General features: G+C 39.8%; 1 protein-coding gene and 1 long non-coding RNA gene across 2 annotated transcripts; both read left to right on the forward strand.

Moving 5' to 3' along the window:
- The first annotated feature begins 88 nt into the window (after positions 1–88).
- Positions 89–18,129, forward strand: LOC114152315 (uncharacterized). The gene is made up of 3 exons (XR_003597106.1): positions 89–307; positions 3,750–3,751; positions 18,118–18,129. It is a non-coding gene; the product is annotated as an uncharacterized LOC114152315 (long non-coding RNA).
- gsg1l2b (gsg1-like 2b) lies at positions 5,149–20,170 on the forward strand. Its single transcript, XM_028030159.1, has 5 exons — positions 5,149–5,706; positions 7,292–7,339; positions 9,783–9,935; positions 16,225–16,336; positions 17,067–20,170. Exons 1-5 carry the CDS (start codon positions 5,406–5,408, stop codon positions 17,365–17,367), a joined length of 915 nt encoding a protein of 304 aa, XP_027885960.1. The 5' UTR covers positions 5,149–5,405; the 3' UTR covers positions 17,368–20,170.
- The last annotated feature ends 1,329 nt before the right edge of the window (positions 20,171–21,499 follow it).

Below are 21,499 nucleotides of genomic sequence, written 5' to 3' on the forward strand. Positions count from 1 at the left end.
TTTGGTCAGGGTCAAGGTTCAACAACACTATAAGATCACCCAACTTGAATGATCAGGTTATTTCATCAAAAGGTTGTTTCTTCTCTGATGACACGGGGATATTCCAGGATGACGATGCAGTTTCAACTGGCTGAAAGTGTGAGCAAAAGTTCAGACCTGAAGTCCATAGAGAATCTTTGTGATGTTTTGGAGAAGTTTTGCTCGATGGTTAGTCTCTCCCATCATCAGTACAAGATCTCGGTGAAAAATGAATGCAACACTGGATGGAAATAAATCTCGTGACATTGCAGAAGCTTATTGAAACAATGTTAAATACGGTCCAATGAAATATTAGAGCGTGACCTATCTTTTTTTTTTTTTTTTTTGGCCAGGCAGTGTATATCTGGTGGGATGTTACTGTCAAGTTATCCGAGATGCATTACAAATGTAAAATTCTCATGTTGTCCACATCTGCATATGACCTGCGCCAGGAATGTCACCCTTCCACACTCGCATGCTGACTATGCAAACCAGGGACGATGGCACCTGTCCAGATCTCACCCCTCTGCCTCTGTTGCTTCTCCCAATGTGATTCTCAAGCGCGAGTCGCTCTGGTCTCAAGGTCATTGTGTTTGATGGGATTGTGCTTCTTCGCATGCCCTTGGAGTTTATCCTTCTTGAGCTTTAAGGTGGGATGATTTGGCCCCTTTCAACGAGGCATTCCTCCTGTTTCTGTCCCACGGCAACAGCATAGATCATCCTGAAGGTGACAGCTAGCTTTGTATCGGGATAACAAGGCCTGGGGATGCACGCCGGACCAAACTGTGTGTCACGTCCATGATCTGTGGAAAGAGCCGGCCTGTATCGATTGTATCTTTGCCCCTGGGAGACATAAAAATGTGCGCGCGCACACCCAGCTAGCGAGGTTATGAGGAATGTTATGGGAAGCTGCAGCAGTGCATAAATCACTCCTATTAATTATGATGATAAAAGCTGAACACTGGGGGAAAAAAATATGATGGGGAGCTGAAACTGGAAGACAGAACACCGTGTTCCAAATTATTATGCAAATGATATTTTCCCAGATTTTTCTAAATGGTCAATGCAAATGATGGTCAGTATAATTTTCAAGTCATGAACTATTACAGCATAAATCAAATTTTACTGATCAAAGCTCCCCATGAGAACAGTATTTTTTTCAAACCTAAAAAACTCAAAATGCAAAATGTTCCAAATTATTATGCACAGCAGATTTTCCAAACATTTTATGGATTATAAAGAACTGCAAACAGTCATTCTTTGAATGTGCAGCATTAAGTGGTCACATGTACTAAAATCAAAAGCTATTTCAATCAAAAACATCTGAACAGACCAAGTTACATGTTAACATAGGACCTTCTTTGATATCACAGCACAATTCTAGATCCATTGAACTTGTGAGTTTGTGGAAAGTTTCTGCTTGAATTTCTTTGCAGGATGTCAGAAAACCTTCCCAGAGCTGCTGGTTTGATATGAACTGCATTCCACCCTCAGATCTTCTGCTTGAGGAAACTCCAAAGGTTCTCAATAGGGTTGAGGTTAGAGGTCAGAGGAGGATGGTGACCACACCATGAGTTTCTCCCCTATTTATGCCAATAGCAGCCAATGACACAATGAACCATCTCATCCTTACAACATGAGATGGTGCATTATCATGCATGAAGATGATTTTGCTGCTGAAGGTACGGCTCTTCTTTTTGAACCATGAAAGAAAGTGATCGGTCATAAAGTCCATATACTTTGCTGAGGTCATTTTCACACCTTCAGGGACTCTGAAGGGGCCGACCAATGATTCTCTCCCCATGATTTAGGCCCAAAGCATGACTCCACCACCTCCTTGCTGACGTCCCAGCTGTGTTGGGACGTGGTGGCCATCCACCACCAATCCAGTACTGAGTCCCTCTGGACCATCCAGGGTTGCACAGCAGTCATCAGTGAACAAGTCTGTTTGAAAATTAATCTTCATGTACGGCTGGGCCCACTGAGACCGGTTCTGCTTGTGAGCTCTGGTTAGGGGCCCAATAGTAGGTTCATGCACCACAAGCCTCTGGAGGATCCTCCACCTTGAGGTTCCAGAGGCTCCAGCAGCTTCAAATAACTGTTTGCTGCTTTTTAAGGGCATTTTAGCAGCTGCTCTCTTAATCCAATGAATTTGTCTAACAGAAACCTTTTATCTGTACAAACCCATCTTTGTTCTCAATCAGCCACAAATCTCTTCAGAGTACGATACGCTTCAGTTTTTATTATATATCTAATGTTTTCATACCTTGTCATACGGCACTACACTATCTGATGATTTTCGTCAGCAGAGATTCTTTCTCTTTCCCATATTGCTTGAAACCTGTGGCCTGCTTAATAATGTGGAACATCCTTCTTAAGTAGATTTCTTTTAATTGAGCTCACCAGACAAACTAATCAACCAGCTCTCTGAAATTAATTACAGTGATTTAATACCATCTAGAAATTTAATAGCACAACAAAACATTTAATCTTTATGACACTTAAATCCAATTTGCATAATAATTTGGAACACTGTGTATAAGCTTGAAACGGCTGCTGTTACTTGTTTACACTCTGTTGGTGCGTTTCTATATTTTGATGTTCAATAAGACCAACTTGAATACATGTGAAGGTGAAATCGCAGTCATCACAGATCAGGAGGGACACTTATGGGACTGATGACTTCCCGTAACATCCAAGGTAACAGCATTCAAGTCAAGAAGTTGGAATTTCAAAAATAGCGACACTCATAAACATTGTTTGCAATATCTCGTACAAACATAATTTACTTTCCTTTGGCAAACTCCACTTTTAATTTGTTCAGTTTAAAGTTGCAGGCGCCACATTGATTTTAACGACACACTTACATGTGTATCTTATAAAATAAAAGTCTTTCCACCACGTTTTACTACTGTCGATGCAGGAGCGGCCATTTTGAACGTCGTAAGTGGGGGTAATCTTAGCTGTTCTCATTTTCCTAGTGGGAAATCTGACTTCGGAGGGCGTTCAAATTGATTTTTCAGACATAGAAATCAGAATTTCCCAGTTCCGAGTGCAACTGGAACACAGCGTGAGATTTGGGTTGAGAAATAAGCTCAGGGAAGGATTAGGGTTATGGTCCCTGTGAGCAAGACGCTTGAACCTTCCAGACAAGAATGTCCTCAAAAGAAAGTCATATTTTATAAATTCAAACATTATTGAAAAGTTCATTTATTCCTACATATTTTTTTGTTGGTCTTGGGTAATATTTTACTTTCCTGAGAAGCATATTTTTAGGTTCTTGATAAATGTCAGTCATAATAATCGATATTAGCAGAAATAAGAATCCTTTACTGCAATGAATCCACTGTATTTAACATATTATTTTAAAGTTTTGACCAGAATTATTGAAATAAAGGAACATTTACATGATACATCGAAGCATGAAAAATTGTACCAAACAGGACAATGCATATTTTCACCTTCACACACAGTTTCTCGACCCTCGTATCCTTCCTGTGCATCACTATGACAGACGGGAAACCGTCCTGCCCTCCCACATTTAATACCAGCACTGCAATTTCCTGGGTAGCAATTACAAAAAGCTGCTATCTGTCGGTTTGCAGACTGATAAACTTTTGCTGTCAGCAGGTAGTTTTTCTCCTGTTTACAGAATGACCGTCTACGGAGGGGAAATGGATCCAAAAATAAACCATAAATCTGGGCAGGGAAATGCACAGTGTCTCCAAAAGGCGTGCAGGTGAGACCACGATAAATCGTTTCAGAACTATTTTTCCACTTTTAATGGCATTTATTCGGTATGATTCAACTTTAAAAAATGCTAGAGGCAAAATATATATTAAAAAGTTGCGACAACCTGCTTGTATTTCATGATTGTACACACCTCTGAACTAAGACTTAGCCCAGTGTTTTGATTCTCGTTCGGCATTCAGGAATGTGTGTGAAGACGGGCAGCGTCTTGTTGCACTTTGACTTCAGTTTCTACTGTATACTGTCCTACCTAAAAGGGAACATTATTTATTAAAGTATAAAAAGTTACAAAGTCAAGTTCAACTTAAAACATTTTGCAAAAATATTAATAAATTAACATTTTGCTTTTCCTCATTAATTGCAGGTGTAAACTGCAGTTAATGAAGAATGTGTGTGTGTGTGTGTGTGTGTGTGTGTGTGTGTGTGTGTGTGTGTGTGTATATTTCAACAATGAGTTTGTTTATCCTGGCAAAATAGTTTTGCTTCTGACTTCATAATAGTTTGATAATGACATAATGGTTACTCCAATAAAAGCGGGAAAGGAAACTGGCTCTTTTCCGGAACCAGTGCAGAACTAAATCTATACCAGCCCTGGTTGAAAACAGGAACCTCTTTGGTTCAAACTGCTGTTTGCAACCTTTCTGTAGTCCCGCCCCAACTAATAAAAAATATCTAAATTACACTACAGTCCAACACCAATTGCTTAAAATGGTTGGTATACTAACCAATAGCAAGAGGTGCCGACTCCCAATTGAACACATGCATGTAAAACAATAGAAAACTTTTTTCAGCTGGCCATTTTTGCTGCGTTAATGAAGGGGGAGTAAATGCTTTAAATCAACAACTCGATGTCATCTATTGGGTTTCGTTTGACGAAAATCTTTTTTAATCGTTCCATTATTCAGTGACACTGTGTTTGTGGTTTAATTTGTTAAACTTTTGCGTAATCAGGTTGTGTGGTGCAGAATTTCTGCCCAGGTCCCTCATAGAAATGAGATTTGGTTTTCAATGGGATTATCCCTGGTTAAATAAAAATAAATAAATAACCAATCTCAACAATAAAATGAATTTGAATGTATATATTATCAAATTGTATTGAATTGACTCATCTTGTAAATTCCCTTGATTCACTATGTGAATAAACCTTTTTTTTCATATCTGTTGCTTTTGTGCTCCTATTCCCTCATGCCGCCCTGGACAACTGCCCATGTGACCCACATTAAAAATAAAATCACCGCTGGATGAGCTTGATGCTGGTTTTTAGTTGGTGACTGTAGGAAATATTGAAGGTACAGCCAATATTACACTAATAACCAGGACGGCAGTGGCACACAGGAGAGTCGTATGAAGCTCAGGATTGTGTTCGTAGGGGGAATGGGGGTGGAAGTGGGAGTGGGAGTTGGGTGGGGTGAGGGGGCTACAATATGAGAAGTAACGTCGCTGGAGGAGCAGATGTGACGGCCGAACTGTTGGTAGCAGATGTTAATTAGCGGAGGAAACGTTAACGGGAATAACCGGATTATGAGGATTTGGGGAGGAGAAGTCGCCTGAACCCGGTGTCAAACACACACACACAGCGGGGAGGATTAAGTCCCGGGCGCCGTCGCTCCTCTCACCGCGCTCCGGGGGTGACTGTCATGGGCATCGACCGGCGGCGGAGAGCCTCCCTGGCTCTCACCTTGAACTTCCTCGCGCTGCTCCTGGCCGTGTCGGCTCTCACCACCAGCTACTGGTGCGAGGGCACGCGCAAGGTGGTGAAGCCGTTCTGCACGGGTCTGGTGACCACCAGGCAGGCGTTCTGCATCATGTTCAACAGCTCCAACATCAACGACACGCGGCTGGTGCAGTACATCTGGGAGACCGGCGAGGACAAGTACGTGATGAGGAAGTTCCACACCGGCATCTGGTTCTCCTGCGAGCAGAACATCAACATGACCGGTGAGTTCCGCCGGAAAAGCGAGGGGGGACCTCCGCGCGCGCGGAGAGCGGTGCGTCACGGAGAGCCCGGCACATAACCGGAGTCAGACTTGTTAGACACGATTTTAATCAAAACAGTTTTGATCAGCCACATCTCTGACGAGATTTAGAGAGTAATCCGAGAAAATGTCTTTGCGAATAGATGAAAATATTAGTGTTTAAAGTCTGCGTTTAAAGTCTGTGTGGTGCTGCGGGTCATCCAGCAGAAATGTGGACATTCGGCGGAGCAAGTTGTTTGGAATTTTATTAAAGAGAATCAAATAAAATAAGCTGGTGTAAAACTTGGAGAAAAACATAAAACTATTTATTTAAAAAACGAGACAACCTAATGCATAGTGGTCACTATAACGTATGTGTGTGTGCGTGCACGTGCACGCGCATGCGTGCGTGTGTATGTATTGGTGGGTTATCTGCTGTTATCTGGGTATAAATCACCTCATTTGATTGTGGTGTCCATCTGTACACAGCCCCCTATTGGAAAACCAGTGTAAGTGCACAAAAACCACCCCAGACATTGAAGGCTGGTGGTCATCAGAACTGCTAATATATCGGGAATATATTGGCTGTTCTGAGATATGAGATAAGGACTAGTATAATTATTTTGTTTTCCAGGTGTTGATAATATCTCACAGTGCAATAGCTATTAATCATCTCCTCCTTAAAGTGAATATCATGCAGCACTGGTCCATTGTTCTTTAAATCAACGTGACACATTCTAGTGTAAAGATACAGAAAGCTGAAATAGTTGAAGTTGATGAGGAAGCTCAAGATTTTCCACCTTACAGACAATGGGCAAAAGAAAGCATAATATAAAGTACTGAAAGTTGAAAATGAACAATATTATTTTGTTGTTTTTCATTAAATTATCTTGGAAAAATACACTGTAAAACAGGAAAGACGATTTAAAACACACAAAAAAATGTATTGACATGGAAATAGATTTTTTTTTCTCTGAAAAGTATACTCTAAAACAGTTTTTCATGAATAGGATTGAACACATTTTAGAAAACACATCAATGTAAGATGTGTTTTATAAGAATAAAGTGTCTCTTTATTCTTATACAGCAGCTATTTGAAAGTGGGTTATCTTCAGTTTTTTCTGTCTTCTTCCCTACTGTGTGGAAATCGTCCACTGATGACTTACAGGACAGTTCCTCAGAGGTGTCTATACCTCCAGCTGTGACTCTATCTGACATTACAGAAAAAAACAAAAACATTTGTATCTTCAGAACACCATAGAAGCATTTTGCTTGTATTGACTCTGTTTCTGTGCTGCAAACTTCCTCAAAAAGGGAGGATGGAGGCGGGAAGCAAATCTCTTGGCAAATTGGATCATTCCGAGATTTCTTTTTCTTCTTCTTTTCTTTATTTTTTATTTTCATGTCACAGTTTTATCCCCTCAAAGTCCACCTGTAGCTCTCTCTGTCGCAGTCTGGGAAAATGCTGGAATACAGATGAGGTCCCGTTTTTATTTATCAGTGAGGTGCAGGGGTGGCTGTGCTGTCACCGGGTGTCAATTAAATGTCTCATTTACATTGTTTTTCAGGTGAAAAATGCCGGAGTTTCATTTATGTGGCGCCGGCGAACGAAAGAGGTGAGGATATATGGACACATTTTGAGTTTTATGGGAAAATTCAGACCTAGTTAATGTGTGAGACACAGGATGTCTCTGCCGGCTTTATTCGGAGGCTGGATTTATTGCGCGTTCTTCTTTAAATGACACAATTCCAAACACATTTTATCAAAAAGGATCTATGAACATTACTCAAACTACTCTCACAGATTCTGCTCTTAATAAACACATGGATTTACACTGACATTCCTACACATACAGAGGTGGAAAGACGAAAAGGAGCTAGCTACTTTGAAAATGCAGTTTTTTTTCCTTGTAGAAAAACTTCATAATTAAACACTTCTTTTTGTTGGACTCTTGCATAAATTCCAACAAAAACACGTTGTGGTTTTTTGGTATGATGTGACAAAATGTAAATTGTAACTTCCAGGTTATCTGCCTTCTTTTGGCCCCGCCAAACCGTTGGTTATAATTGGACTTTAAGGCAGAAAATCTGAAAGCTAGAGGCGTAACACTGTTTCAGGTAATGAGACATGCAGCTTAGTGTTAAACAGTGCAGCAACATGTTTTGGGAAAAGGACTGTAGACGTCACAGTTATAGAAGAAGCTTGTTGCTATAGTAATTTTTTACAGAATCTAGGTGATGAGGCTAAAGAGCAACACAGTTTTCATCTTAAGAAGGCTGGCGTATGCTTTGGTTAAAAACAAAAGCACGACAGTTTTTGTAGGCGAATGTGATGCAAAAAATTCATCCGTTTACCAAGGGGAAAAGCATTAAACGTGTTTACTGAAGACCGGCTACACCACGACGTGAGCTCAAGCTACTTAGGTTTTCTTAAAGAGATCTGACTGTACTGAACCTGACAGCAACAGCAGCTTAAACCTGGCATCTCTGTGCTGTTTTAAATCTTCTTTATGCCAAATGATCTGCAAAAGTAAACATGACTCAATCCAGCAGATGTAGAGTCCTTAAATGCCAAGGTTACAATGTGCCAGGTGTAATGTGCGATTTTGAACTCTTAAAAATGATACAAGTGTTTTTCATTGTCTTAATCCAGACAAATAATCTGCTCTAGATCCATCGTAAATTAGCATTGTGACGAGTCAGGTAAGAAGTGAACCAACTTTATGACACTGAAATGTCTGGTGAACTGATCCTGCTTGACGGTACCGGCTCCAGTCTTCAAACACGCAACATCAAATGCATCTTTTAAGGTTACGGCTATTTCCATCGCCTCCCTCCACCAAATAAAACTAAACATCACAACTGATTGGAGCCAAAAAACAAACACGGTTTCCCTGCTGCAAAAAGAAAATCACTAAATTTCTAAACAATTTGAAAATCTGTATCCAGGCAACTAACGGTTTATGTCTCTGAAGCATAAACTGGCTCAAACCGAGAGCTCTCTGAAACAACAGTTTGGTTGAAAAGCCCAATCAGTGGTAGAGCATTTCTTGTACATCTGAGTGCTGAAGTCTCTCGTTGTGATTACATTTACATATCATGGTGCATGTTTATGGAGGGCACTGAAATAAATGCTTTTGATTGCAGATAGATTCGGTAGAATGTCTTTAAATATGCTGCGGTAACCACACTCCATACTTTCTATTTGTCCATTTTACAGGTTTTTATTTCATAAAATTGTGTAAAGTCACTTGTGTAGAACTCTCTGGGATGTTTATGGCAACAGGCTTTTTATTTCTATTTACCTGCTAATATCTCCTCGCATTTATCGTATTGTTCATCGCGATAAATTTCTTAACATAATAAAAAGTTTTGATTTACCATTGTGACAATGAATTCCAGTTAATGAGTCTTAAAATCTGTCAGTTTTACGAGTTTCTGCTTTGCTTTTTTTGTTCTTTTCTTTTTTTAAACTTATTCTGGAGTTTATTGTTAAAAATCATACTTTTTATTTGTATTTTTTGCAACTGGCATCCTAAAAATCGTGTTTACAAATGGGTGCGTTTTTAAAGAGCAGTATTAGTCTCTGTGGAGCTGTGATTGCTGTGCCTCTCAATCATAGCCATACAGTTGCCAAAAAAAAAGAGAAGCTATAAGTAGAGCTTATTGTCACTTTTACCGTTATCGCAACGGCATCACAAAATATGGTGATAAAACTTTAAGTCGAAATCGCCCGTCCCTACGGATCCATCCAGACGTGAGCTCAGGATGGGCTGCATTTCCTTACACATCACTCTGTGTGTCCTCCCTCTGTCTGTGAAGGTTAATGATACGGGTGAAGGGGGTCACTGATCCACCTTTCTCCACTCATCACGTCTCCTCATCCATCCTCACATCCTTCCCTGTCCCCTGTCTTCATCCTTGCTTGAGGATGTTTTCCCTAACCCCCTGCCTTCCTCTTCATCACCCTCCCATCATCCACTCATCCCCCACACAGTGTGGATGTGGGCTTGTTCTTTGTCTTTGTGGTTCCTTCGTACTAACCTCCTGTCTCCGTAGGAGTGCTGTGGCTGTGCATCGTGGCAGAGTGCCTGTACATCCTGCTCCTGGCCACCGGGGGCATCCTCATGTCTTTAGAAGTTTGTCACATCGGCAACGTCATCGACGGCCTGAAGCTCAACGCCTTCGCTGCCATCTTCACCGTGCTCTCAGGTAACCCGGTTGTCATGGTTGCGATACGGCTGAGCTTGACCGTCAAACAATGAGTTTATGTTCTCGTTCCGTAAACAAAATCAACTTGGTATCACTCTGCTTAGAGATGGGCGATATGGACTTAGAATTTTACCACGATATTTTGTAATGTGATTGTTATAGCAAGAAAATAGATGGCAAAAAAACTGTTTATTTCTACTTTTTTAGATAAGTGAATAACGTAACATTCATAGCACAACAAGCTGCAGCCGAGGAAATGATGTGACTCAATAAAATGATTATTAAATTACTAAAAACCTTTTTTTTCCACCGGAACCTTCCATGATAATTCCATAAATTTATTAAACAACTTTTTCTCATGTCATGGAAACAGTAAAATCTGACTCACTTGCCACACAACACATATGAGCACTAGTCTGTTTTCTTCTAGATTACAGTTTGTATAAAAGTAGTTGAAGTGTTAGAATAATGACTTTTATGGCAGTAACATAGCTTAACTGTGGTAAAATGTTTGAGGAAATGGTTATAACATATGGGTCGGCTCCATTTTTAACCCATATGCCAACAAATGTAATGCTTCTTCAGGAAAGATACACACGACTGTGAATTAAACTGCGCTCAGTGTTTATCCTGTAACACTTGTCTCTCTGAGATGTTCACAAGTCATTTTTGTCAAGTCTAAGTTAAATCTCTAATAACTAGCATTTCAAAAGCTTTGCTGTAGGGTTGACTTTCAGAGCGTTGCGATTTCTTCCCAAAAATCATTTAACACACAAACATGTCAGAGTGCGGTTGTATCTCTGCAGACACGTTTGTCAGGGGAAAAAGAAACCACGTTCCAATTCCATCTGATTTCGGTTCTGCTCCAGAACAAGCGAGCGTTTAACTCTGCCTCCCCTGCTGGCGCTGATCCAGTCAGACAATCGGCCCAGCAGCAGCCCCACAGCCCCTTAGAAGATTTCCCGCTAGTTTACAGTCTGCCTCTGCCTCTCAGCGGAGGAATTAACAATGACCTTCTCTCTAATCCACTCTGTGAAAGTGATGCTGAGCTCCCCTCTCTGAGCTGTGAATCAGCAGTGAAAGATGCGCGGCTCCACGGTGGCGACTCGCTGCGTTTTACTCACTTGACAGGTCAGATTTAGGAAGGCTGTAAAAAGAGTCATTTTCTGAGGAGCTGTTCTCATTTTACACTGGGGTCAGTCCTCAAAGCTAGCTAAGTTCAGACCTTAAAAATACGGATTATACTCATTCATAATGTTGGAATAGTGTCAATTTTAACCGGTCTTCAAAATAACGTTCTGACTTACAATGTTTTCCACACCTGATAGTCCGGTAGACTCGGTTCGATTGGGGGACCAAAATTTTAACTATTCTTTCCGCTTTCACACTGCACAGTGCCAAACAATCCAAACTGAGTGAAAAAACCTGTTCCCCTCCTCGCCTGTGGTGGCGCTGCACCAAGAACCACTTAAGGAAACGACATGAAATCCTCAGAAGAAAACACTGAGTGAAACTTCCTTTTTTGCAAAATGCAGAAAATGGATTAGCATCAGATTTTAGCAGTTGTACGATTTCTCGTTTGTCCTTTGCCACTTCTCCCATTAGCGCTACCAGTTAGCGCTGGTTGTATTTACCCAGAATGCCCTGCACCATAGTTGGTTTTCTGCTATTAAAGCAGTCTTCGGTCTGCTTGCATTTGCGTATTGTGAATGCAAGCAGTAAACCTTACATTGTGTCAAATTGTTGAAACCACCCTTATACACGTACGTCAAATATGTTGCTCAACTTTCCATTTACTGCTAATCAAAGGCAACTCTAAACAGGTAGGTCAATTTAGCCTTGATTTACAGGAACTCAGAAGTTTCTCTTTCTCGGGTGTGGCCAACATGGGCTAAGCATGTACAGAAAAGCATGGAGGATGCTAGCTGTAACATGAAGCTAGGCAAGCTAGCTTCTCTAGCTAGCCAAATAGTATCTCATCAAACGGCCCGCTGTCTCCTCCGTCTCATACAACCAGGCCTTGAAATTGGACAAACGCCTTTACGGCGCTCAAATGACGTCTCCCTTTCATCACAATCTGGTCAAACATAAAATACTCCAAGATGTTTCTCTGCCAGCTGTCGCCATCTTCGATATCATTATGTCATAACAGAGCTGTTGGCCATCCTTCACTCCTACTGTTGTGCTTGTAGACGATTCGTCTTTTCATTCGGAGCTGACAGGGCTTGAACTCGGCATCTCTGAGTTAAACTCTCAGGGTGTTTTGTAGCTGCTCTTGCCAGTCGTCTGGAGAAAAGGAGGAGGCGAAACCCCTTAAGGTTCGCGTTGTTTCTGTCCTGCTAGAGAGCGAAAATCACGTTTAAGATCTGTCACCGTGTGTTGCCTTCTAAACAGCTTCCCAGGCTAAGCTGACAACATTGCAGAGGCTTTAGTTCACTTGTAAAATGTTTGAATTAAGGAAACGCTTCCAGAAGCCGTTTCCTTTTTTTAATGGGATGAGTAGCAGGAGATAGACTATGGTAATGAGGTCTGGAGGAAAAATACAAGGGCGCAAATTAAAGTTTATTGCGGTTGTCAATCATGCATGATATGATAAGAAGGCATCTGAGTTTTCTTTTCTTTCTTTTTTTTTGGTGAGGTGATGATGGCAGAGGAACAATAAGATCATTTTTTACAGTATGTTGTAGCTGGAGCCCATTAGAGCTATGAGTCAAGTTCCAATTTTAACAGCAAAATGTAATCTTGGTAGAAAAAAACAAAAGCATAATGTTTTGTTTTTTATTGTATCAACAACTGCAACCCACAAAGATTTGAGTGCGAGAGCAGCAGGAGGCATACGCCACCCTCTGTGACTATTGGAATCTCAGGTAAAATGCCTTAAAATAAATGGTTGCCATGGAGACCTGGTGACCAATATGCCATTATTTGATCTGGTTTTGGTGACAATGTGCCAAATCCATAAGGGCAGATCTATACGCTGTAGCTCTATGCTGTGTGCTCTGAACAACGTCATGCTTTATTGTTTATTTTACATTATATTTAGAATTCCTAATCACACTTTCTGGACTATTTGAACGATTTGCTGCAGTTTATGCTTTACATGTTTGACCATGTTTTTGTTTTTGTTTGTTTTATCAGTTTCTTATTTATTTTACATGGGCTGTTCTACTCCTAATTGTGATGAGTGAACAAATTAAAGTTCATGTTTGATCGAGCTTGTGAAGCTATTGGCATTTTTCAATGTGCTGTACTGGTGCAGAGTTGTCAGCTTTTGTTATTCACTGGATTTATGTCTGTTTTTTTTTTTTTTAAAGAATCGTTTAAAGTCAATCCAGCTCTGTTTTGCTGTATTGGATTGTATCGGCCAATACTGAACCTCAGATATCGGTATCGGAAGTGAAAAAAGTAGATAGGTGCTTCCATAGTCTTCCCATCCACTAAAGTCCGACTAAACTAAGGTTTTCGGTGGAAAAGTGTATCCTAACTTGACACAGGTTCTGCCCAGACCTGAACCAGCTAATGTGCTTTCTAGTTTCAAGTGTTTGACAGTATCCCCAAAGGACGTTCGCAAATAAGACGGTATTATAGCAGCAGAGAGAGAGAGAGAGACGCTTCTGCAGAGCTTTTCCACCACACTCTGCAAAATGAGTCACCCACTCATGAACCTCCGGGAATCTCATGATTAGACTGCAAATACAAGTGACTCACTTAAGTGCAAAGGAGAAAATACAATTGAGAGATCTTTCCCAACATGCATGGGGATGAGTAGTTCCTCAGGTCCAATCAGCTTTCAGCCTGGGAACAGTGCCTGTTGCTTTGATCGCTCTGTCGATGAGCGATTGCAGTTCGGAGACCAATCGTCACGTTTTTGACTCACTTCGGTTTATTACCTGCTAAATGTAAAATACTTAACTTCAACCGAGCGTAACAGGAGGACGCCATTGTTCCGCGTTCATGAATACACATGGAGGCAGCGAGGAGAATTACTTGCACATGAGAGGGAGACTCGGGTTGAAGATTTGGAGGTCATCATCCTCCAAAAGAAAGTCTTGCAAAAGGACTTCTTGAACATTCTCACATCTTGTCACGTTGCAAATTCAGCGTATGTTGTTGTATTTTGCGGAATGTTTTACAACCCACACAAAGTAATGCATAGTTATGGAAAAATAGGAAAAAGAAATGCTTTTTAAACTTTGGTATAACTGGAAATCTGAAAGGTGTAGCATTAATTTGTCATTGGTCATGCTAAATGCTAAACAGACCAATAAACCACTGATTTTACCTCATGATGAAGGATTCTGTTCTAGACACTAAATGCTCTCACTGTGTTAGTCCTAGTTTTTCTTTTCTGTTGGTGTTTAAGACAGCATGATGCTGCCAACACTATGTTTCTTATGTGTTTTATATGTTGGGCAAACGTTACATTTTGGTCAGTTCAGCTCAATTTATTGTGATTGTGAAAAAAATTTGATTATTTAAAGGCACTTTATGAGGAAGTCCAAATAATTTCCAGTGACGTGTTTCTACTCTGGATGATGAGTGATTGACAGCCCTAAGACCCTCCTCTTGGCTCTGATTGGTTGTTTCTGGCTGAGTGGTGTATTTCTGTAGTTACTACTGGGAGCACTGGGAGAAGGCAGACAGAGGAGCTCGATTTTATTTTATTTTTTTCACAGATTACCAGTCTTATTACACCGTCACAACATAATGATAATTTTAACAAACATGTGAAAAGCATATGTTTTCATAAAAGTTAGATACTGCAGATTCAATACAAAAGCACACCACACTTTTCAGATTTCATTTAACAATAAAAACAAAACAAAACAATGAGTTGGAGCCATGTATCGTTTCCCTTCCTCTTCACAATTATACACTGATTTCTACAGTCATAGTCTGTAAAATTTTAATAAAACACAATGTAGGCTGTCATTATTTGTGACAAAATGGGAGCACAATATCATAATTTCTCTTAAATTTGTACTGTAATGTGGCACAGACGTTTTGTTGTTTTTTACTACAAAGCAGACTGAACCTTAGAAAATACACAATTTGTTTCTGTGTATGTACAAATTTATCAATATGTATGACTAGCAGACAGGTCAGAGGTCATAGTGTGGCCAAATGTCTGCAGCCTTCCAGACAATCATCTAATCCATTTGCTTTGTTCGTCGCTGAAGAGACAAAATCGGTAATCGCGCCAAATCATTTATTCTGACTTTGCTGCCATCTAGTGGTCGATCAAAAAAAAAAAAGAAAACACTGGGAAACTAAATCAGCGTCTTCTGGAGTCTCAAAAGAAAATTAGTAGCAGTGTTACGTACCTGAGGCTGGATACATGTATGTTATGTATGTGCTTTATCGCACACAGAGGGACATTCATCCACTTCAGACGGAATGATTGTGAAGAAAACATCCTTCCTCCCCATATGCAAGAAATGTCATTCATCCCGAGGCAAAGCCTTCCCTGATCTACAGGCATTATGATAACGTCATAATATGAAACTATGCTCATGTTTCATATTTTAAAATGAAACATGAGCATTGATAGGGAGGAGATGGGAATGTAGGCGTTTGCTGCTCTTGTTCAGTGGAGGGATTTTGGCGGAGGGAGGAGACGGAGCTTATGCAGTAATCGGATTGGTAGGCTCCAGTTGTTTTCACACTTGTCCTCCTGCAGGCGTTCAATGGTTCATGTAAGGAAAGCAAGAAGTTAAAAAAAACCCAACAACAACAACAACAAATGACAGAAAGAAAGCAGGTCATTTTATGGCTTCTTTCTCACATTTCCAGATTTATTTCACAAGCAATCTGTAAAAACATGACATTAATGAATATTTTCAGCCCCCCGTTAAAGTTGATACTCTCCGAGTATCACCAATGCGACCGACTTCAGTCTTCAGTACTCGGGTTTATGAAAGAGAAGCGAGGAGAAAAGCATTTTAGAAAGAAAGCGACACCATGTCTTGTTCATAAATATGTAAAAAATAAATAAATAAATATATAATAATAATTTTATTTATATATATATATTTTTTTTTTTTACATATTTACTATATATATATATATATATATATATATATATATATATATATATATATATATATAGTAAAAGTCACATACTGCACCTTTAAGATGTTTTTATCTGGGAAAAACTCTCAGTAAGTCGGGTTATAGATGAATGTGTCCCAGGTTTCCTTTATGCAATGCTGCCACCAAGTGGGGACATTTTGGAAGTGCAGTAATTTCTGTGTGTGAGTCACGTGTTCCCTCTCTCTGTGTGAGGCAGGTCTGTTAGGTATGGTGGCCCACATGATGTTCACCACAGCTTTCCAGCTGACCGTCAGTCTGGGTCCAGAGAACTGGAAACCTCAAACGTGGGACTACAGCTGGTCGTACATGTGAGTAGTTTACCTCACCGTGACGATTGTTGCCTGGTTGTATGAAACACATAGAAAAGTGCCACAAAGTATAACTGCATTATGAAATGAATAAATAAGCAATAAAATAAATGCATAAATAATCCTGGAATGAGATAAACAGGTCAACTGGGATTAACAAAAGAAGCTCTCCATTAAAAAAAGAAAAATCTTTTCAATATTTATTTTGTTTTTATTTCATTGGAACATTTATTTCAATTATTTATTGATAGTAGTCTTTATTTATTAATGCAATTTCAAATGGGAGTGAGAAGGCTCTGCACATAAGATGTATTAATATTCTCAGTGGGAACCGTCTCCACGCTTTGGGGTACGGCCAATTAGCACAAAGGGAAATGAATGGAGTTCATGGATTGGCTGCTTTTCAAATGCCAGCCAATTACAGTCAGGTCTTTCAGCTTCCCAAAGTGGCTTTTTCTTTTGTATAATTTCCATGTTTGATACGTGAATAGGTGAATCCACAAAAAGTTGGCCATCCACTTTAACCGTTGACTGAAGCAACATCATTAGTTAAATTTAAATCAATCTGTTTAAGGATTTTTACCAAGAAAGTAGCGGTCTTTCTAGAATGGAAGCATTATTGAACGTTCCATTTATAAAATAATATGCTTAAATAAAAGCTTGAGCCGTTTTAGTGATTAATGTTTCTTATCGTCCGAGATTAAAGCGGGCTTTGTTCTCTGTTTCGTAGACTGGCGTGGAGCTCCTTCACGGCCTGCATGGCGTCCTCGGTCACCACCATCAACCGCTACACCAAAACCATCCTGGAGTTCAAGCACAAGCGCAGGAACATTGAGAAGAACCTGAAGATCAAGCAGAAGCTGCTGGAGCTGGACTCTCCGGAGCAAGTGTGGGACATGTACATCAGCTCGGTGCCGAGCACTGCCGAAGAGCTGCTGGACCTGTCGACGAGCGGCCGCAAACTCTCCAACGCCTCCATCTTCCTGGACCTCAACGACCTGCCCGACCCGCAAGGAGAGGAGTACTGCTAGAGGAACCGGGTCTTGAGAGGCGACAACATGGATGTTACGCTCTGCATGATACAGTGTGAATACTGTAAAAAGGCTAGCTGAAAGTTTTAACTCTTGTTTTCCGCCACACGACTTTATACAATCAACTTCCCGCTCTGCTTTGCTCTCTGCCAGCTCTTAAGATGTGAAGATGGATCCTTATCATGCTGACTCTGCTGGCTTGAATGAAGGTGTAGCTGGTAGGTCAACCTGAATTTAACTTTGGCTCTAATCCATGGTAGCCACTGTGGGACCAACGGGTCTGTGTGGATTTCACCAGCAGCGTATACTGTGTTATTTCCTTGTATTAAAACATCAGCTTTGCTTTTCAATGTATGCTTTGAGATGCTGTATTTTCTAATGTATGTGGAACATAAAACAGTTGAGAGTCGATACAAATTTGTACCAAATTCTTGGCAGTTCCCAGGATCCCACAGTCGCGTTTAACTTTTTTATTTGATTCCACCCTCCTCCCCTTTGTGAATCGGCTTTACCAAGCAGTCTTTACTGAACTTGGTGTCAACGTGAAGCACAGCAACAAAATGAATCTATTCTGAATCAAGACGGCAACACAGGGTAAGAGGTGAGGCCCTGAGTCCTTTTAAACAACTATAAAATAAACAGTCGAGTCATAAGTAATGATGACAGTCAGATTTTTTAAAATACGTATGTATAACTTTTATCTGCGAGTCAAACTTGAATTGTGTGTTTTTATTCACTTTAGCTTGCTAGCAAAGTGAATACTCATGCTAGCTAGCAAAAAACCTCACGAGCTAACATGTAAATTGATGACTATTGTTTATGCTTTTTTGTCTCAGCTGACTACCAAAAGACCAACTTATGTACAAAATTTCTATATTTTCCATGCAATTTGACATATGAAAACAAATTGATAGGTTTTTTTTATTACGAGGAATCAATATCTTCCCTCCTAGATATAGTCTGAAAAGTCAATAAATGCTTTGAAAAAGCGTCTGCCCATTTACAGATTTCTTTTGTTTTATCACAATCAGGTGTTTTAGATAATGGATCAAATGTTAATATCAGGCAAGGTTAATCAGAGATGGAAAATTCATTTTAAAAAATGGAGAAATACAATTTAAACCAGTCTGACCGTATATAAGACTGTGATTGATCCAAGAAGTCCTGGAAGACGTTTTGGCTCATAAATCCACAGAACAATTTCCCATAAGTCTTGGGCATCGAGATTTTTTGGGGAGCAAATGTGAGAGAGCATTTCGTGTTCCTTTGAGTCAGGACTGTTTTTTCTTTACTTTAGAAATCTTCTGGATGAGTAATTGAAACGTTCTCTGAGTACTTTTGAACGACCTGCCTTTCCTGGGGAAGTTCACCTCTGACCCAGGATTTCTCCATTTGCTGTTCCAAAGCCTCATCTATGGCTTTATTACTGACTTTCTGATCTGTTTCAAATGTTTCGACATCAGAGCATGATTTGTTGCTTCTTCATCCTGTCAGACTGGTTGAATTTAAGTGATTTCTGGATTCCGCAGATCAAGCAGTAATGAGGCCCGGGTGTGGTTAGTGAAACTGGTTGGTTCAGATAGCATTTTTCCCTAGCAAAGGAAAATTTACATGATTTTTTTGGATGATCTGAAACTTTGAAGAACTCTGTAAATGGCCAACACCTGTTTAACGCCACTGTATCTAAGATGTATGGAACGCAACATAAATCTGGTTGAACCTTTTGACAAGTTGCTGAGTTCTTCATATTACTTTTCATTAGCGATGTACCTCTGCTAAACATTGTTGCTAAGAAGGAAAACGACTTCTTCAACATGGCTTAATAACTGTCACGTTGTGGCACGAAAGTCATGCGAAGGAACAAATTGGATGAAAGATCTATGAATGAACTGACTTGATCCCCATCCCAGTAAACGCAACATAATCTAAAGCAAGCACACTCAATAGTTTGGACACCTGACTGATCGTTGGACTTTTCCAATTGATGAAGCACTGTGAGTCCGTGACTCTTCACAGCTGTAGATGCCGATTGCCAACTCTTCTTGCAGCAACTTACTTAACGTATATCTGAGAGACTAATCACTGCCTTCTTTTCAAGTGATCCAAATTTAGTCGTCTGAAACAAAAAAAAAGTTGCACCGGACAGGCTGTGGACTGAGGAGGCATAAGCAATCTCCAAGAAGTGAACTGAAAGACTCTGCTCTTTCACTCTCTGAGGCATGAGAAGCTGGATTCAAGAGAAGCTGCGTGGATGTGGATGTGGGATGCCTAAAGGAAACGTTGAGTGCCTTTACATCCAGAAGCATGCCTCTGATCACACAGTATGCTGAACAAGGGCAAAGCTGTTTCTCTGCCTAACCCCGATTCCAAAGCAGCGGGTAGCTATTTGTGCAAATTGCCAAAACTTTTCCTCTGGAGAAATGCACCTCTTTCTAAGCTTTCTGTTTGTACTTTCACATTATGTTGATGATGTAGAACTTGATACTTTAAGTCTAGAAGCATTTCAATTGCATTTTGACTTAATTTTTTGTGTAACGTCAATGACTTTCCAACGTATTCAGCCAAAGTTTCAATTGTTTTTCCGCAAGCTGGGTTTATAAGGCTTAGAGCACGAATCTCTTGTCTTTATTTGTGTTTCATATCTTAAGGTATTTACAGTCTCTTTGTGTGGTTTCTCTTTGTTATACTTTTGTGGGTGATTATTTGCAAGCTACTATAACATAAAGGAGAAGATTTATGAACAGATTTTATTGAAAGATAAATGTGGAAAAAAGCATATATCATAATAAAGAATGGAATTTCATATGTTGGAAACTGTTTTTCTCTAGACATTGAATTTAAAGACCACAAGGTGGCAGTGTTGCCTTTGTATTGGTCGTGAGCAATTTCCCGCCTCAACAAGAAGCAGAAGAATTGCATTAAGTCAGTTATAGAATCAAACAAAATAAGCTAAATCGAATCAGTCCCGAAATTAAAATCTTTATTTACATTTCTGTGGCGAGCATCAGGTTTTTTATATCGTTTTAGTAGGATTTTATGGGCTCATTCAACTGAGGTTCAGAGACGTGGACTACTGTTTCTAGATTTACTCAATTTTTATTTTTTTTGTCTAATGTAAATGTTTCAGATATCCAAATAAATTAAATAAACTACAAAACCAAATGATTTCACTTTTGATCAACCTGGCCCCGCATGAAAATATGACTGCCGTTCTTGTTAGACATGATTTAACCACATATTCACCACATATTTTCTTGGTGTTTCCTAGCCACACAGACCTAATTAATTCCTGATCATAAATGCCCATAAATAGGACCTGTCTGACATCTAGTAAACTAAAAAACTCAAAGGAGCAACACATGGAACCAAAGGGGCCCCAAAAACACAGACGGGAGATGTTTTTAAGGCTTTCTAACCCCAACAAACCACAGGGAGATCCACATGGAGCAGAGGTGAACCTTTTAATGAGTGGCTGGACAAACAAAATTACTCCAAAAGGCCTCAATAAGTTATCCTGGAGGTCAGAAAAGAACCCAGGATGACATCTAAAGCTCTGCAGACCTCAGAGTTAAAGTCACTGCTAATGATTCGGAAATACGAAACAGAATGGGTAAACATTGCATCCGTGGGAGAGTTGCAAATTCAATTACTGACAAAAAAAAAAAAAAACAAAGGCCCATCTCATTTTTGCCAATGAACATCTTGATGAGTCTTAGGACTTTTTGGGAAAATATTCTGTGGACTACCAAGATAGAAAGTGAACTTGTAGAGTACATTAGAAAGGGTTCGTCACACTGACGGGGTTTTTTTGCTTCATTATCTGGATTTGCCCAAAGCAATGATTTGAAAACTGCTTTTCGTTACTCATTTTGTCCTTGTCTGATTAAAAAAAAAAAAAAAAAATTTTAATGGCCTAAAATATTTAATGCAAGTGTGATAAAATAGCAAGACATCGGCAAGGGGGTAAAGTACTTTCCCCAGCATCGCACTTTTAAAATATTCCCATGTCGTTTAATGTGAATCGACACATAGCATAAAATAACACTGAGAAAGCAGCGTCTTTGCTTAAAAATATTTTTATTTTTTTCCAGTTGGACAACAAATAGTGCAAAATACATGCAAACTGAAAACG

This window comes from Xiphophorus couchianus, chromosome 10, assembly GCF_001444195.1.
Source record: "Xiphophorus couchianus chromosome 10, X_couchianus-1.0, whole genome shotgun sequence".
NCBI classification, from domain to species: Eukaryota; Metazoa; Chordata; class Actinopteri; order Cyprinodontiformes; family Poeciliidae; genus Xiphophorus; species Xiphophorus couchianus.